The sequence below is a fragment of the Corythoichthys intestinalis genome, chromosome 1 (assembly GCF_030265065.1).
Source record: "Corythoichthys intestinalis isolate RoL2023-P3 chromosome 1, ASM3026506v1, whole genome shotgun sequence".
Lineage (NCBI taxonomy): Eukaryota > Metazoa > Chordata > Actinopteri > Syngnathiformes > Syngnathidae > Corythoichthys > Corythoichthys intestinalis.
The window spans coordinates 29,159,065-29,173,768 of record NC_080395.1 but is presented as its reverse complement, the minus strand read 5'-3'; the positions used below and the strand labels follow the sequence as shown (position 1 = coordinate 29,173,768).

The following is a 14,704-nucleotide window of genomic DNA, read 5'->3' as shown; positions in this document are numbered from 1 at the left end:
CAAGGAGATATGCTTGCACACAGGACACCTTTAGCGATGACATTAAACGAACAGTCACGTCAAAATGTTATTGCGTTTCCGTCTATTAGAATTATTAAAGCAGCCGACTGAAATGGACGTGAGTGCCTTGGAGAAAGGCATCATCATCTCTGTCGACCGGATTGCAGCATTAATATTGCACGAGAGAGAGTAGAGCCATAAGTAGAGGAAGTCACGTGGTGGCGAGCGCGCACTCCCTTCAAAATACAACAAGACGAAGATGATGAAGGAGGAAGAGATGCACCAGTCACGTCGTGTGAAATAAACAACAAGCTCGAGGGTGGTAGAAATGTAATCGTCACTATCCGTGCGTAATTACGCACCATTTTAAAGCCCTTCGAGAGAGCGCGAGCCAATGCGCATCGGCGTGCGCATCTTTGAATCTTCCCAACTACGCTGTGGACAATCGCTCTGACACCCCTCCCTCCCTCTATCCAACCTCCTCTGCAATCCGACGAGGCTTCTCCGCCGCCGATGGCCGCACATCGGCATCCCTGAGAGCCGCCGGCCGCTTCCACACCATTCATCGCCTCCCTTTTCCACAGAAGGGAACCACCCATCGGCTGCCCCCCCATTCCTGCAACCATAAATCAAGGAATCTGCTGCCATGCTGCGCGCGTCTCTTTACCTCCACCATCACCATCATTATTATTATCATTAGTCAAGCTTGTGATTGACACAAGATTATCCATTTCCCTCACCCTCCCTTTGCATTTTTGGGGGCCGAGCGAGACCACGACGGGATGCGTCCTGGTGCAGTGATGTTGCTCCTGGTGCTTCTGGGCAACTTGATGTCGCCCTTCGTCACGGCTCAAAACGGTAAGAATTAAAAGAGAGAGAGAAAAAAATCAGATGAACAAGGAAAAAAAAAAAAAACAGATGTGACCCATGGCGTGACTGAATGCAAACACACTATAATTAATAGAGGGGGCAAAGTGACTTTAAGAGGATTTGGACTCTACTGCACTGCATTACACCCTAAGATGCAGGTTAGGCTTTAACGCCTCTAACATTGAGAAATGACTATTATGACTTGTGTGCAGGCTGTTCTTCAATGTTTTTTCTTAGTACCTCTACCTAACCAGTCTTCTACATTAAATCACTGGACCTTGTCAGTTTTCCCCCGCAATGTTTGCTGGGCTTTGACTGTACAGTTCTTGACGAGGTATGCTCTGTTTTCACCCCGAAGGTGGAAAGACTCGCCCCATGTGTTTTTGAAGCCTACTTTTAAATACTGATGTTGCGGTTCAACTGGTTCCCAGATTAACGGGCTCCCGATTCCAGATGTGGCTTTTGGGGCAATGTTAATCCGGTAATTGTGTTCCTCCTTTTTTGCAAATATGTCACATTTTCACAACACTATATCAAAATTGTTGAACTGAATCACAGTTTTTAATAAATACGTAAAGTATGTTGGATTGTTTGCTGGTGGGCCGACTTGCAACCATGATGTAAGGAAACAAAGACCCAGTAGTCCACGAAGTTGCCACACTTTTACAACCATACAGTGTTGATGAGTTTATTCAATTTATACTGGTGACCTGGCAGCACACAGATTAATCTGGTGTTAAATTTGAACTCCCATGTCAACGAGCTGCTGTAAAGCATATTGATATGGTTGTGATTGTGTTGTTTCCAACCAATATACATTTGACATCCCATGGCCCACTGGGACCAATAATGAAATGTACAAGTACCGCCATCTTCGATTAATTTTTTTATTTCCCTATTTGTGTACTGTTATTGGCTGGCAACTGGTTCAGTGTGTACCCCACCTACTGCCCTTAGTCATCTGGGATTTGCTCCAGCACCCCGGCGACCGTCGTGAGAATAAGCAGCAATGATGAATGATTTTAAAAAACAATGTTCACAATTTCTTGCAACTCATTGAAAGTAGCAAATTAGCATTTGTGCCTCAGGGTTTGTTTTTTAATTGTAGTAGTGTAAGACCAAGATTGTCCCTTTGGCCACCAATGGAATTTGGAAACCAGTTGCATCTAAACACTTGGCCCTAGTGTCACACCGCTAGAGCGGATCTAAAAATGTCTTCTACTGTACATGTCCAACTGCTTTTGTGTTGAACTCAAGTTATTAATATATCCTGACTAATTGTTTCAATCAGTCCGTGACCAAGCTTGCAACTTAATTAATTCGGATATCAAATCATTTCCCCAAATATACAGTAAATGCCTTTACTTGTATTAATTAAAAAAAAAAAAAAAATGTTATGTTATGTTAATGTATATGTTAATGGGTGGGCATTTGCAGATTTGTTTTTTGTTTTTTTTGTTTTTTTACATATCTTGCATTATTTCCAGAAAAAACATACCTATTTGCTGTTTTTGTACTAATGCCAAAGCAATTCAAGAATTACTTTAGCACCATTCTGTTGACCAGTGGCGTTGTGGCAAGGTTTAATTAATTGATGGCGTTTTATAATCTAATTTTGAGATGTGAAAAGCATGTTTTTTTTTTTTTTTTTTTGCTTCCATGGGGATCAGTTTAGTCTAAATAAACATTTATTGTTGTACTTCAATACCGAAAGGCGAGTTTAATTATTTGAAGTATAGAGTGTGTTTTCTATTGTACTTTTTTTGTATGCCTATATGGGATATCATGTTGGCTTGTGCTAGGCTGTTATTTAGGCTGGTATGGTAGCTAAAACTTTTGATGAGCCTCATTGGAAGGCGGATACTAATATACAGTATATTTACAGTTTGTAACATGCAACAAGATGCATTGTGGAGAATCCGGCAATGCTTTACTGAGTATTCCTTCTCTATGTTGTTCTAGACTACTGTGAATACAGTAAATCAATCCAAACAAAATTCCAGTCACCGCTTTAATTGATTTGCTTCAATCTTTTAGCATCTATTGGAAATTACATTCATCTTTCTGGGCAGCGACAATAATTTGAGGATTTTTTCCTATTTGCGGCAGGGGGGCGTATACTTAAGATGAAAATCACACATGCACAGATTATGTGGTACATTTGTATGATGGTGTGTGACACCACGAGCTGCAGCAACCTAGTTCAGTGTAGTGTCTGTGCCATGACCCAAGGTGAGAGTTATCATTTTGTACATGTGGAAGTCTAAACTAAACAACTCCGGAATGATGGTTTTCACTTGAATTTATTTCCCAATCACACGTTTTGGCATATAAAACACGGACATTTTGCTAACATTTGTTGATGAGCAGCCTGAATCTCCACGTCAATCATCAGGGAATTAACCAAATGCCTTCCTTTGAAAATACAGACAATATTTTATAGAATCTGCCTAAATGATGGAACTAAGGTGTGCAGTGTTTTTTAATAACCTCTTTAACTGTAAAAATGAACCCAAAAACAACCATTTCTTTCATCCATAAACTGTTATCCCATAGATCCACACTCACAATCATCTTCCTCCCCCCCTTCCACTAGCCCCACCCCCTGACATATTCATTCATTAAAAATTACGGACACATTGATGGTCTCACATTCAGATCTTATAAAACTCTTAAAGAGAATTGCATCTCCAATGTTTTGCTATGCAATCACCAAATAGAGGCATGTTTAAATGTTTTCTTTTTTTAGGCTCTGAAGATTTGTTGTTGACATGAATCTAATATAAATAGCCCCTCATCACTTGCGTAAATGCATATTTTTGCCCTATAAATAAGTTATATTAAGTCTGAGTGATGTGAAAAACAACAACAAAAACGCAGGGGAGGGAATTAATGTGCGAACTTAAATTTAAAGCCTAATACCCCATCTCAGTTTTTTGTGTGGGATAATCAGACACCCACCATGCAATTGTTAATAAAATGATTAAAAACATTTTGAGGGTGGGATGACAAGGGCTGACACACACCTAAACTGTCCTAGTTAAAAGAGGATTTATTTTGACCTATTTGAACAAATACGGCACTAAAGAAAATAACATGTTAATGTTAGGTGTATCTGAGTAGATTAAGAAGAAAATCAGCTCGAAACCACAGCAGTTTCATAACAAATTCTTATCCCAGGAATACCGTTCTTTTCTCTTTTTTCTGTCCCTGGAGTGCTTTTAGTGTTACGTGAGGCATTTAACCAATCTTGGCTACATGAAAAATCTTCTATCCCATAATCCATCTATTTTGGACAGAACTGAAAAAGAGATCTGCGGGGAGGACTTATTTTAAGTCAATGCACTGAATGATACAGTACAGGTCTGGTCAGCTATTTTCAAGTTTGCATCTGAACCCCATTGAATTATTTGACACCGTTCAGTTTCTAGGCTGATTGATGCATCAATTTCTATCTACGGTAATGTTAGATTTCCTTCAATATTACAGCCTGAAGGTTGTGACGCGCGTAGACTGATAATTATTAGTGCATCAGATGTAATCATCGTTTTTCAGAGAGGAGGATGGGGGTAGAGCACAGGGAGACTCCGTGGCTCCTTTCCTCCTCATGCTCATCGGGGAAAAAGTGGGCGGTCGAGTTCCCGCAGAAGATATGAGTGTGAAAAGTGTTCCCTCTGTTCCCCCCCTCTTGGCCATTCTGCCCCATTTCTATTTTTACCGCCACGACACGGCGGCGTGGGTTTAAGGTCCTTTTGTGAAAGTGAATCCATTAACGCTTAATGGATGGCCTCCTTGTGCACAGCTGCAGCGGCCTCGCCAAGATCTGTGATGATGCTGCCAGCTATGAAGGCTATAAGACAACACTATGATGAAAAAGAAAAAAAAAAAAAAAAAAGACTAAAAGAGACTAGAGGAGCATATTGGTATGACGTAAAATTAAACATGCAATGAAATAAAAGAGTAAAACAGACCATCAAAATTGCATTAATTAACATTAAGCCTAAAAATATTCATACCAGTACATGTGATTACCCATTTTAATAGTCTAAAAGAGTAAATATACCATACAATAAAAATGTACAGTACAGCACCATTTGCTGGGGCTAAAGTTACTGTGGTGGTGACATATGCCCCAAAGGTTCTAACAATACGCCCTACTGAGAATGATGAATCTCACCTACGTATAATGATAGCTTCATTTCTTATTCCACAAACACAAATACATCAGAGTAGTGATGGCACACACATCACTTTCTTGCAGTAGAAAAAAAAGTTAGTACTCCTTTAAATGATCTACCATCAAGCAATAAAGTTAGGAAGACTTCAATTTTAATCATGTCCAAATGAGAAAACAGTATATACAGTGGGGCAAATAAGTATTTAGTCAACCACTAATTGTGCAAGGTCTCCCACTTGAAAATATTAGAGAGGCCTGTAATTATCAACATGGGTAAACCTCAACCATGACAGACAGAATGTGGAAAAAAAAAAAAACAGAAAATCACATTGATTTTTAAAGAATTTATTTGCAAATCATGGGGGAAAATAAGTATTTGGTCAATACCAAAAGTTCACCTCAATACCTTGTTATGTACCCTTTGTTGGCAATAACGGAGGCCAAACATTTTCTGTAACTCTTCACAAGCTTTTCACACACTGTTGCTGGTATTTTGGCCCATTCCTCCATGCAGATCTCCTGATGTTTTGGGGCTGTTGTTGGGCACCACAGACTTTCAACTCCCTCCATAGATTTTCTATGGGGTTAAGATCTGGAAACTGGCTAGGCCACTACAGGACCTTGAAATGCTTCTTACGAAGCAACTCCTTTGTTGCCCTGGCAGTGTGTTTGGGATTATTGTCATGCTGAAAGACCCAGCCACGTCTCATCTTCAATGCCCTTGCTGATGGAAGGAGATTTTCACTCAAAATCTCTCGATACATGGCCCCATTCATTCTTTCCTTTACACAGATCAGTCGTCCTGGTCCCTTTGCAGAAAAACAGCCCTAAAGCATGATGTTTCCACCCCCATGCTTCACAGTGGGTATGGTGTTCTTCGAATGCAATTCAGTATTCTTTCTCCTACAAACACGAGAACCTGTGTTTCTACCAAAAAGTTTTATTTTGGTTTCATCTGAACATAACACATTCTCCCAGTCCTTTTCTGGATCATCCAAATGGTCTCTAGCAAACCGCAGACGGACCTGGACGTGTACTTTCTTCAGCATGGGGACACGTCTAGCAGTGCAGGATTTGGGTCCCTGGCGGCGCATTGTGTTACTGATAGTAGCCTTTGTTACTGTTGTCCCAGCTCTCTGTAGGTCATTCACTAGGTTCCCCCGTATGGTACTGGGATTTTTTGCTTACCGTTCTTGTTATCATTTTAACGCCACGGGGTGAGATCTTGCATGGAGCCCCAGATCGAGGGAGATTATCAGTGGTCTTGTATGTCTTCCATTTTCTAATAATTGTTCCCACAGTTGATTTCTTTACACCAAGCGTTTTACCTATTGCAGATTCAGTCTTCCCAGCCTGGTGCAGGTCTACAATTTTGTCTCTGGTGTCCTTCAACAGCTCTTTGGTCTTGGCCATAGTGGAGGTTGGAGTGTGACTGACTGAGTTTGTTGACAGGTGTCTTTTATACCGATAATGAGTTAAAACAGGTGCCATTAATACAGGAAGCCTCGTTAGACCTCGTTAGAAGAAGTTAGACCTCTTTGACAGCCAGAAATCTTGCTTGTTTGTAGGTGACCAAATACTTATTTTCCACTCTAATTTGGAAATAAATTCATTAAAAATCAAACATTGTGAATTTCTTTTTTTTTTTTTTTTTCCCACATTCTGTCCCTCATGGTTGAGGTTTACCCATGTTGACAATTACAGGCCTCTCTTATCTTTTCAAGTAGGAGAACTTGCACAATTGGTGGTTGACTAAATACTTATTTGCCCCCCTGTATATGAATAGTTTGTTCTCATCCTTGCAGTCTGCAATGTATCTTGAATCTTTGAAGTAGCTATCCTGCCAACCTTAGTTTAATATTGTACAAAGAAACATACAAAAAAGTTGCACCCACGAGTACTGCACTAAGCATAGGAGTATGATAAGCTCCATTTTGCCAATAAGTGGCCCTTTTTGTCTTTATTTCTGCCAAGCTTTGCAATCAAGTAAGGTGGAGTTGGCCATTTTAAGACTAGCATGATAAAGCTGCATCCGACCCAATCAATAGAGCTATGAGATGAAGAAGCAACTTGTCCATTATCGTGTTTCTTGTCCACGCTCTGGACAAAAGGTCCATTTGTGAATCTGGAAAATATGCTGCGGGCCTTGAGCCAATGCTTCGACCGAGTCTTTCTTGCTCAATGTGAAATCTGATATGTACTCGCACTGAACGCAAAAACATAACATGCAGACACGAACACACAACTGTGTAAAATGAGCTCTGATGAAATGTTATACTTTATACTGTATGTAGTTTGTTTATTTATGTAGATTGATATCTTAATATAGATAGAGATATGCAAAATGTAAATTCAAACACTACATTTTAAAGGAAACGGAAAGGTGTAGGATAAACTCAAAGCATTAAAATATGCAAAAATCAATCATTTCTGTAAATTATGATAGCGGAGAAAATATTGTTTAAACAAAAAATGACACCGCTTGCACGCACTGCCATTGTGTGACAAACGTAACGTCAGTCACGCCATGCGCATACAACACAAATGCTGAAATTCTCAAAACGGATAAAAGTAGCTAAGAAAATGGACACAATCTTGATAATTTCTGTAACTTTGTAATACTCTTATTACCCCTTTCCCACTGGCCAAAAAAAACCCATGTCAACCCACTAACAATCGGCTTTTGGTGGCAGTGGGAAGGGTGCAGCGACCCGCCTCGACCCGTGTCAAGCAACCCGCCAAGCGACCTGCGTTAAAATCACCTCGGCTCTGATCGTTATGCAGTGTGAAAGCAAAACCCCGGGTCAACAGTCAACACCCTAATCTACGTGGTGACGTAGGCTCTTACGTGATTCGTCATAACTCCTTTGAATTTCAAACCAAAATTCACGTCGCGAATTGTTCGCCCATTATTTGTTAGTCGTTTTTCTGTAAATAAAGTTAAAAAATAAATAAATAAATAAATAAATATTCACGTCGCCTACGTTGCTCTTAGCACAAGCAGAGTGTTGATCCTTTGCTGCATTTCGAACATTTTGAGGGCAGTAAAAAGCATGAAAACAGAGAACACAAACGGAAAGGAGGCTCACATGTTGCTCTGCATTGTTTACTTCCTTGAACTGAATGAATTCGGTCGCAGTTGTCGACGCGCATCTTAGCGTGGTGACATCACGTAACCTTACGCACGGCGGAGGAGGGGTGGGGGGTTGGACGGGTGAGAAAAAAAAAAAGACGGCTTTTTTTTGTCAATGGGAAAGGTGCCAAATGCCAATTGCTAGTGGGTTGCATCGGCTTGGAAAAAACGTGCGTTGACCCACTAGTTTCAGTGGGAAAGGGGCATATGTCTCTGTCTTTCTCCAGTCTCTGTGGGACTCAGGCAAAGCCCACTTCACTTCAGATGCCTCTTAATAAAAATCTTAGTTAAAACACTCTCTCCAAATTCACTCACAGACAGATGAACTATAATCCTACAAACATGCCTCGGATAATACTAACCAAAACAATGAGGAGAAAGGTCTAGTTTAGTATTAACAGTGATGGAAATTAGTTGCTGACCAGTTGTTAAATGATGGCTGTTCATTCTACAGTTCAGTAAGTACCTACTAAAGATACTATCAAGTCATTTGTGATACACTGTACTGTATGTATTTAAGTCAAATACTATAATATGGGTGGTAGGAAACAAGTGGTACTTTTACATGAAGCTTGGTCACTTTTCCGGGTCATTGTGCTCAGTATAATAAAGCAAACTGTAATAGAAACAAAAGCAGGAAGTATAAACTTACTGTAATGAATAGAAATAACACATTTGCTCAATAACCCGCATTGGCTACATAGCTACTGTCCCTAACTACCATGACAAAGACACATCTGCTAACGTTAACTCATAAAGTAAGGCGTTTGACATTTAACGCTACACTGCATAGAAGTTTGCCTTGCAGATTTGTTCAGTGGTGTAATGGCCAGGCCTCATTTTGTGCTAATACAGTGCTTGTTAGACATAATGCACAGTGTAAGGTCAGAGATGAAATGCTACATAATGTGATAACGATATCAGGTTTAGTAACTGAATCAAGGTTTGTACCATGCTATTGGCAAGGGATAACAACTTGGTGGGGGGTGGGGTGGGGGGGGCACTTAAGATCCTTCAGTCTTGCTCCAAACTTGACACCATCTCCTTTGACCTCCAAAAGACAATAAAAAGACACGTTTAACTGTTGTGATTACAGGGCCAGATTAGAGCATGTCAAGCACACAGCAAGAGTTACTGGGATTTAAATCTCATTAAACTGTTGCTGTGGCGCTGTGCGATTCAAATGACAGCATACGGGCGCAGTATTATTTGAATTTGCAAAATAACAGTGACACTATGTCACATGGCTCCCCCACCGTGCCATTACATAAGGTGTACTGTAATGTCACAAGTGTAGAAAGCAAATAACCACCACTCTGGTGATTTTAGGACGACCAAGCCAAGCCAGTTCTGCCTTAGCATCGATAAAAATGCTTGGTTTTGAAGAATTTGTTAATTTATCTATGTTTATTATTATGGTTGTAATTAGCAGAGGCGTACAAGTACTTTGTCTGATATGTACTGTAATACCATCCACCAAACTGTGGGACCAAGGAAAGATACTATAGTAGATTATAGCACATATAAAAATACAATAACATATATAAGTGTAGTGCACACATCTGTCCTGGCTACGCAATACAATTAAAAATAAAATATGAGAGGAAGAAAGGACGTCATCTTATCTGACATCACATCAGTTCAGTGTACATCAAAAAGGATTAACTCTATAAACGTGTCTTGCATTCTTCTGTGGCTTTTTTTGCAAAGCCCCCACACAAGAGTTTCTGGTGTTGTTGCTTAAAATGTGATGACGACCATGAAACTGTACTAGGGATGTCCCGATCACATATTTTTGTCACCTGATTTTGAGGAATTGCCGATACCGATATATTAGGACGGAAAAATATATATATACCCAAATGATTCTTATTTTTAGTTGAATAAAACTATCCCATTGTGATAAATATATTTAGTTTGTGCAGTAGTGGTTTAGAGTTAAAAATATAAAAAAAGAAAAATCGTGATTTTGCATTGTATGAAACATATATTTTGTGTCTTGTTGCAATATCCTTGTACATTTGGATTATTTTGTTGCCCTTAAAAAAATAAAAATACATGTTTAAAACCCGATCTTTTTTTTACTTGATTTCGATCCTCTGAAAACAGTGTGATTTGGCCAGATTTCTGATCATGTGATCATCCCTAAAGTGTACTAGTTACTGAAAAGCAGTTGCTTTTTGAGACATAGCGGTTCTGTAGCAACTAAAGCGGACCGCTCAGCACAACACATTATGGCAGAAGGATTTGTGACAACGGCAAAAGTGTGATAACGACCAGATACCACGAAATAGTTACTGCTGCACAATACAATAGCATTTCAACAGAAGACACCTACAAGTCTGTGTCCAAGATGCTAAATACAATACGGCTAAAGTGTATCACAAAAGTGAGTACACCCCTCGCATTTCTGCAGATATTTAAGTATATCTTTTCATGGGACAACACGTACAAAATGACACTTTGACACAATGAAAAGTAGTCTGTTTGCAGCTTATATAATAGAGTTAATTTATTTTCCCCTCAAAATATAGCCATTAATATCTAAACCCCTGGCAACAAAAGTGAGTACACCCCCTTAGTGAAAATTGTCAATATTAACATACAACATGTCAACTGTCAATATTTTGTGTGGCCACGACTATTATCCAGAATTGCCTTTACTCTCCTGGGCATGGAGTCGACCAGTGCTTCACAGGTTGCCACTGGAATGCTCTTCCACTCCTCCATGACGACGTTGCGGAGCTGCTGGATATTTGAAACTTTGCGCACCCCCACCTTCTGCTTGAGAATCCCCCAAAGATGTTCTACTGGGTTCAAGTCTGGAGACATGCTTGGCCAGTCCATTACCTTTACCCTCAGGTTCTTCAGTAAAGCAGTGGTCATCTTGGAGGTGTGTTTGCGGTCATTGTCATGCTGGAACACTGCCCTGCGAGGGAGGGGATCATGCTCTGCTGCAGTATTTCACAGTAAATGTTGGAGTTCATATTTCCCTCAGTGGAATGTAACTCTCCAACACCTGCAGCACTCATGCAGCCCCAGACCATGACATTCCCACCACTATGCTTGACTGTAGGCATGACACACTTATCTTTGTACTCCTCACCTGGTCACCACCATACATGCTTGGGACCATCGGAACCAAACAAATTAATCTTCGTCTCATCAGACCATACAACATGGTTCCAGTAATCCATGTGCTTTGTTGACATGTCTTCAGCAAACTGTTTGCGGGCTTTCTTGTGTACCGTCTTCAGAAGAGGCTTACTCTTGAGGTGATAGCCATGCACACCAATTTGAGGTTGAGTGCGGCATATGGTCTGAGCACTAACAGGCTGACCTCCACCTCTTCAATCTCTGCAGCAATGCTGATAGCACTTCTGCGACGATCTTTCAAAGAAAACATTTGGATGTGACGCTCAGCACGTGCGCTCAGCTTCTTTGGACGACCAACCCAAGGCCTGTTCTGAGTGGACCCTGCTCTTTTAAAATGCTGGATGATCTTAGCCACTGTGCTGCAGCTTAGTTTCAGGGTGTTGGCAATCTTCTTGTAGCCTTGACCATCTTCGTGTAGCGCAACAATACGTCTTTTAAGATCCTCAGAAAGTTCTTTGCCATGTGGTGCCATGTTGGAACTTTCAGTGACCAGTATGAGAGAGTGTTAGAGCTGCAGTACAAATTTGAACACACCTGCTCCCTATGCACATCTGGACCAAGTAACACTAATGAGTCACATGACATTTTGGAGGGAAAATGACAAGCAGTACTCAATCTGGACATTTACGGATGGAGTTTCTAAGGGGTGTACTCACTTTTGTTGCCAGGGGTTTAGATATTAATGGCTATATTTTGAGTTATTTTGAGGGCAAAATAAATTAACTCTATTATATAAGCTGCACACAGACTACTTTTCATTGTGTCAAAGTGTCATTTTTTTCAGTGTTGTCCCATGAAAAGATATATTTAAATGTCTGCAGAAATGCGAGGGGTGTAATCACTTTTGTGATACACTGTATGATGACTATCACAGTAAGATTAAAAGAATACACGCATAAAACAGTAGACCAGTTTTGACATAGAAAAATAATCCCTCACATTTTGAAGGAGCTTAAAACTGGTCACAGTATGACACTGATGTGTGATGTCCCTTTAGTAAGCCTCTAATGTTTTGGGCAGCACCATTATAAAAGGATGGCAAAACCCTGTATGATAACTGCAAGTACAAATAGTTACTCATTCTGACATCTTGGTATCTTAGTGACACAGATGAAAAAAAAAAAAAAAAACTAACTATAAAAAAATAAAAAATATATAACAATCAATACATGAGAAAGAGTTGTGTTGTGATAAAAGCGATACAATGTCCGATACAATGTCCTAGCTGAACAATGCATAATATACAATATGGGACGGGGCTCCTCAATAGACCTGTCTTTGACTAAAACAGTTAGAAATATCGATATTTAATGTTTAAAACATTTTCCTTTTGTTGAGACATGGTGTTGTTTCATCTTAATTGAAACAAACATGTACAGTCAGTCCTCGGGTTATGACGTACACAACTTACGTGATTTTGACTGTACGACGCTGGAGTCTCGTCTGCCATTTTGTCTACAGTCGGTTTTTAGTCAAACATTTTCTATTGTTTTGTTTTTTTCTCTCATTTAAACAAAACAACACACAACACCATACAAACAAACAAACAGAACATGAACAATATCCACAAATTGACATGGAAGCAGCAGTCAGTTAAAAAAAAAAATAAATAAATAAATATAATGTTGATTAGTGCTACAAAGATTAATCGATTAACTTGAGTATTCGTTTAGAAAAAAATATTCAAATTAAATTTTGTTGCTTCGAGTATTCGTTTAATTAAAGTGGTGTTGTCATGGTTTATTTTGAAAGTGTTTGCATTTAGTTTTATCGATTAGGATGGATACACCGCCCTCTGGTCTGCCTCTTTTCACATGGCCGAATCCAACTGCTCTCTGTTAAGACCAATGTAGGTTTTTGTTTGAGCTAATGTTTTTTAATGCATTCATAATTTAGTTTATAGGTACAGTGGGGAGATCAAGTATTTGATACACTGCCAATGGGAAAACCCATTGGCAGTGTATCAAATACACAATACAATACAATGGGAAAACCCATTGGCAGTGTATCAAATACTTGTTCTCCCCACTGTATATTTAGCCCTTTTTTTTGGGAATATGTGTCTGAACCATTTGTTCAGAGGATTGTTAAAAACTTTTTATAGCATTTAAGCTAGCGGACCTTTTCTATGTAAATTAGCCAATTGTTCTTTTGTACATACATGCTCATTAATAAAATAATAATAATACTGTTTGAGGGTCAGCTCAGGTATTTTAATTTTTCATGTTCCTTATCTGATTACTCGATTATTCGAACTTACTAGTCTATCGATTAATCAACTACTAAAATATTCGATAGCTGTAGCCCTAATGTCGACTTCATTTTGTGATGCATGCTTTTCTTTTGGCACAGCAAGCGCAGTGCAGGTAGTCTGCATGCGAGTAAGAGGGCATGTACACACGAAGAAGAACACATGCACACACACGAGGACGAGCGCATTTACACCCACGAAGAAGTGGGCGAGAGACGAGTGAGAGATGAGATAGTTTACAGCTGCAAGCCTGCGTGCACATTTGTTGCTTGTGAAGCATCCACGGATGCAACGCCTGTATATACAGTGGGGAGAACAAGTATTTGATACACTGCCAATGGCTTTTCCCATTGGCAGTGTATAACCTTTTATACTGTTTATTGTGCGTTTTCAATTGTGGTCGAATACTCGAGGCGAGTTTATGCGATTGTTATATAGGGCTTTGCATTGCAAAGGCCCAGATAGTAAAATTTCACTTTTTTATATTTTTTTTGATGAAATGCGGACACTAACTGATACATGATAATCGTTCAGCAGCAAGTTATAAATGCAAATTTGAATCGCTTTTATTGAAGATGAAATTGATTTAATTTCATTTTTTATTTTAGTTTCATTCTGCAAGTGTTGATGTGATGAGCAGCTGAATAAAGTCAGCAAACATGGACGTCTGACATCATCATTTCGGAGCTTAGCTCGCTTTCTAGCTAGAACTTAGCGCTAACGTCTTGGAGAGGACAGTACAATGACGTATAATACATGTTTTTGAATAGTTATTTTGAGATTTAGGTATACTTAAAAGGGTTAATTCCGATTAATGTGGAAATTCGAGTTCTGTTGCCAGCGTAGGAACGGAACTCGTTCGTAACCCGGGGACTACCTGTACTCATTTGGGCTGATTCTGCTGAATATATAAGTCAACAACTGACTGCCATGTAATGGGCAAATCCATTAGAAACTTTGAACTGAATTGTTTGCAATGGCATACTCATGGGAGACATGCAGTATGACACTGGAAAAAGGTTAGCTACGAACAATCTATGTTACTAGTATAGTACATATGCGATGATGAAAGTCAAGCATGGCGGTTTTAAAACGAGAGTCTGTTTAAGTAACCAAC

General features: G+C 39.6%; 1 protein-coding gene across 1 annotated transcript in view; it reads left to right on the top strand.

Annotated features, from left to right (window-relative positions):
- The first annotated feature begins 238 nt into the window (after nt 1–238).
- nptnb (neuroplastin b) overlaps nt 239–14,704 on the top strand; it is a 40,785-nt gene continuing 26,319 nt past the window's right edge. The window contains exon 1 of the mRNA XM_057850955.1: nt 239–858. Coding sequence (XP_057706938.1) covers nt 783–858 — 76 coding nt within the window. The 5' untranslated portion in view covers nt 239–782. The remainder of the gene's footprint in view (nt 859–14,704) is intronic.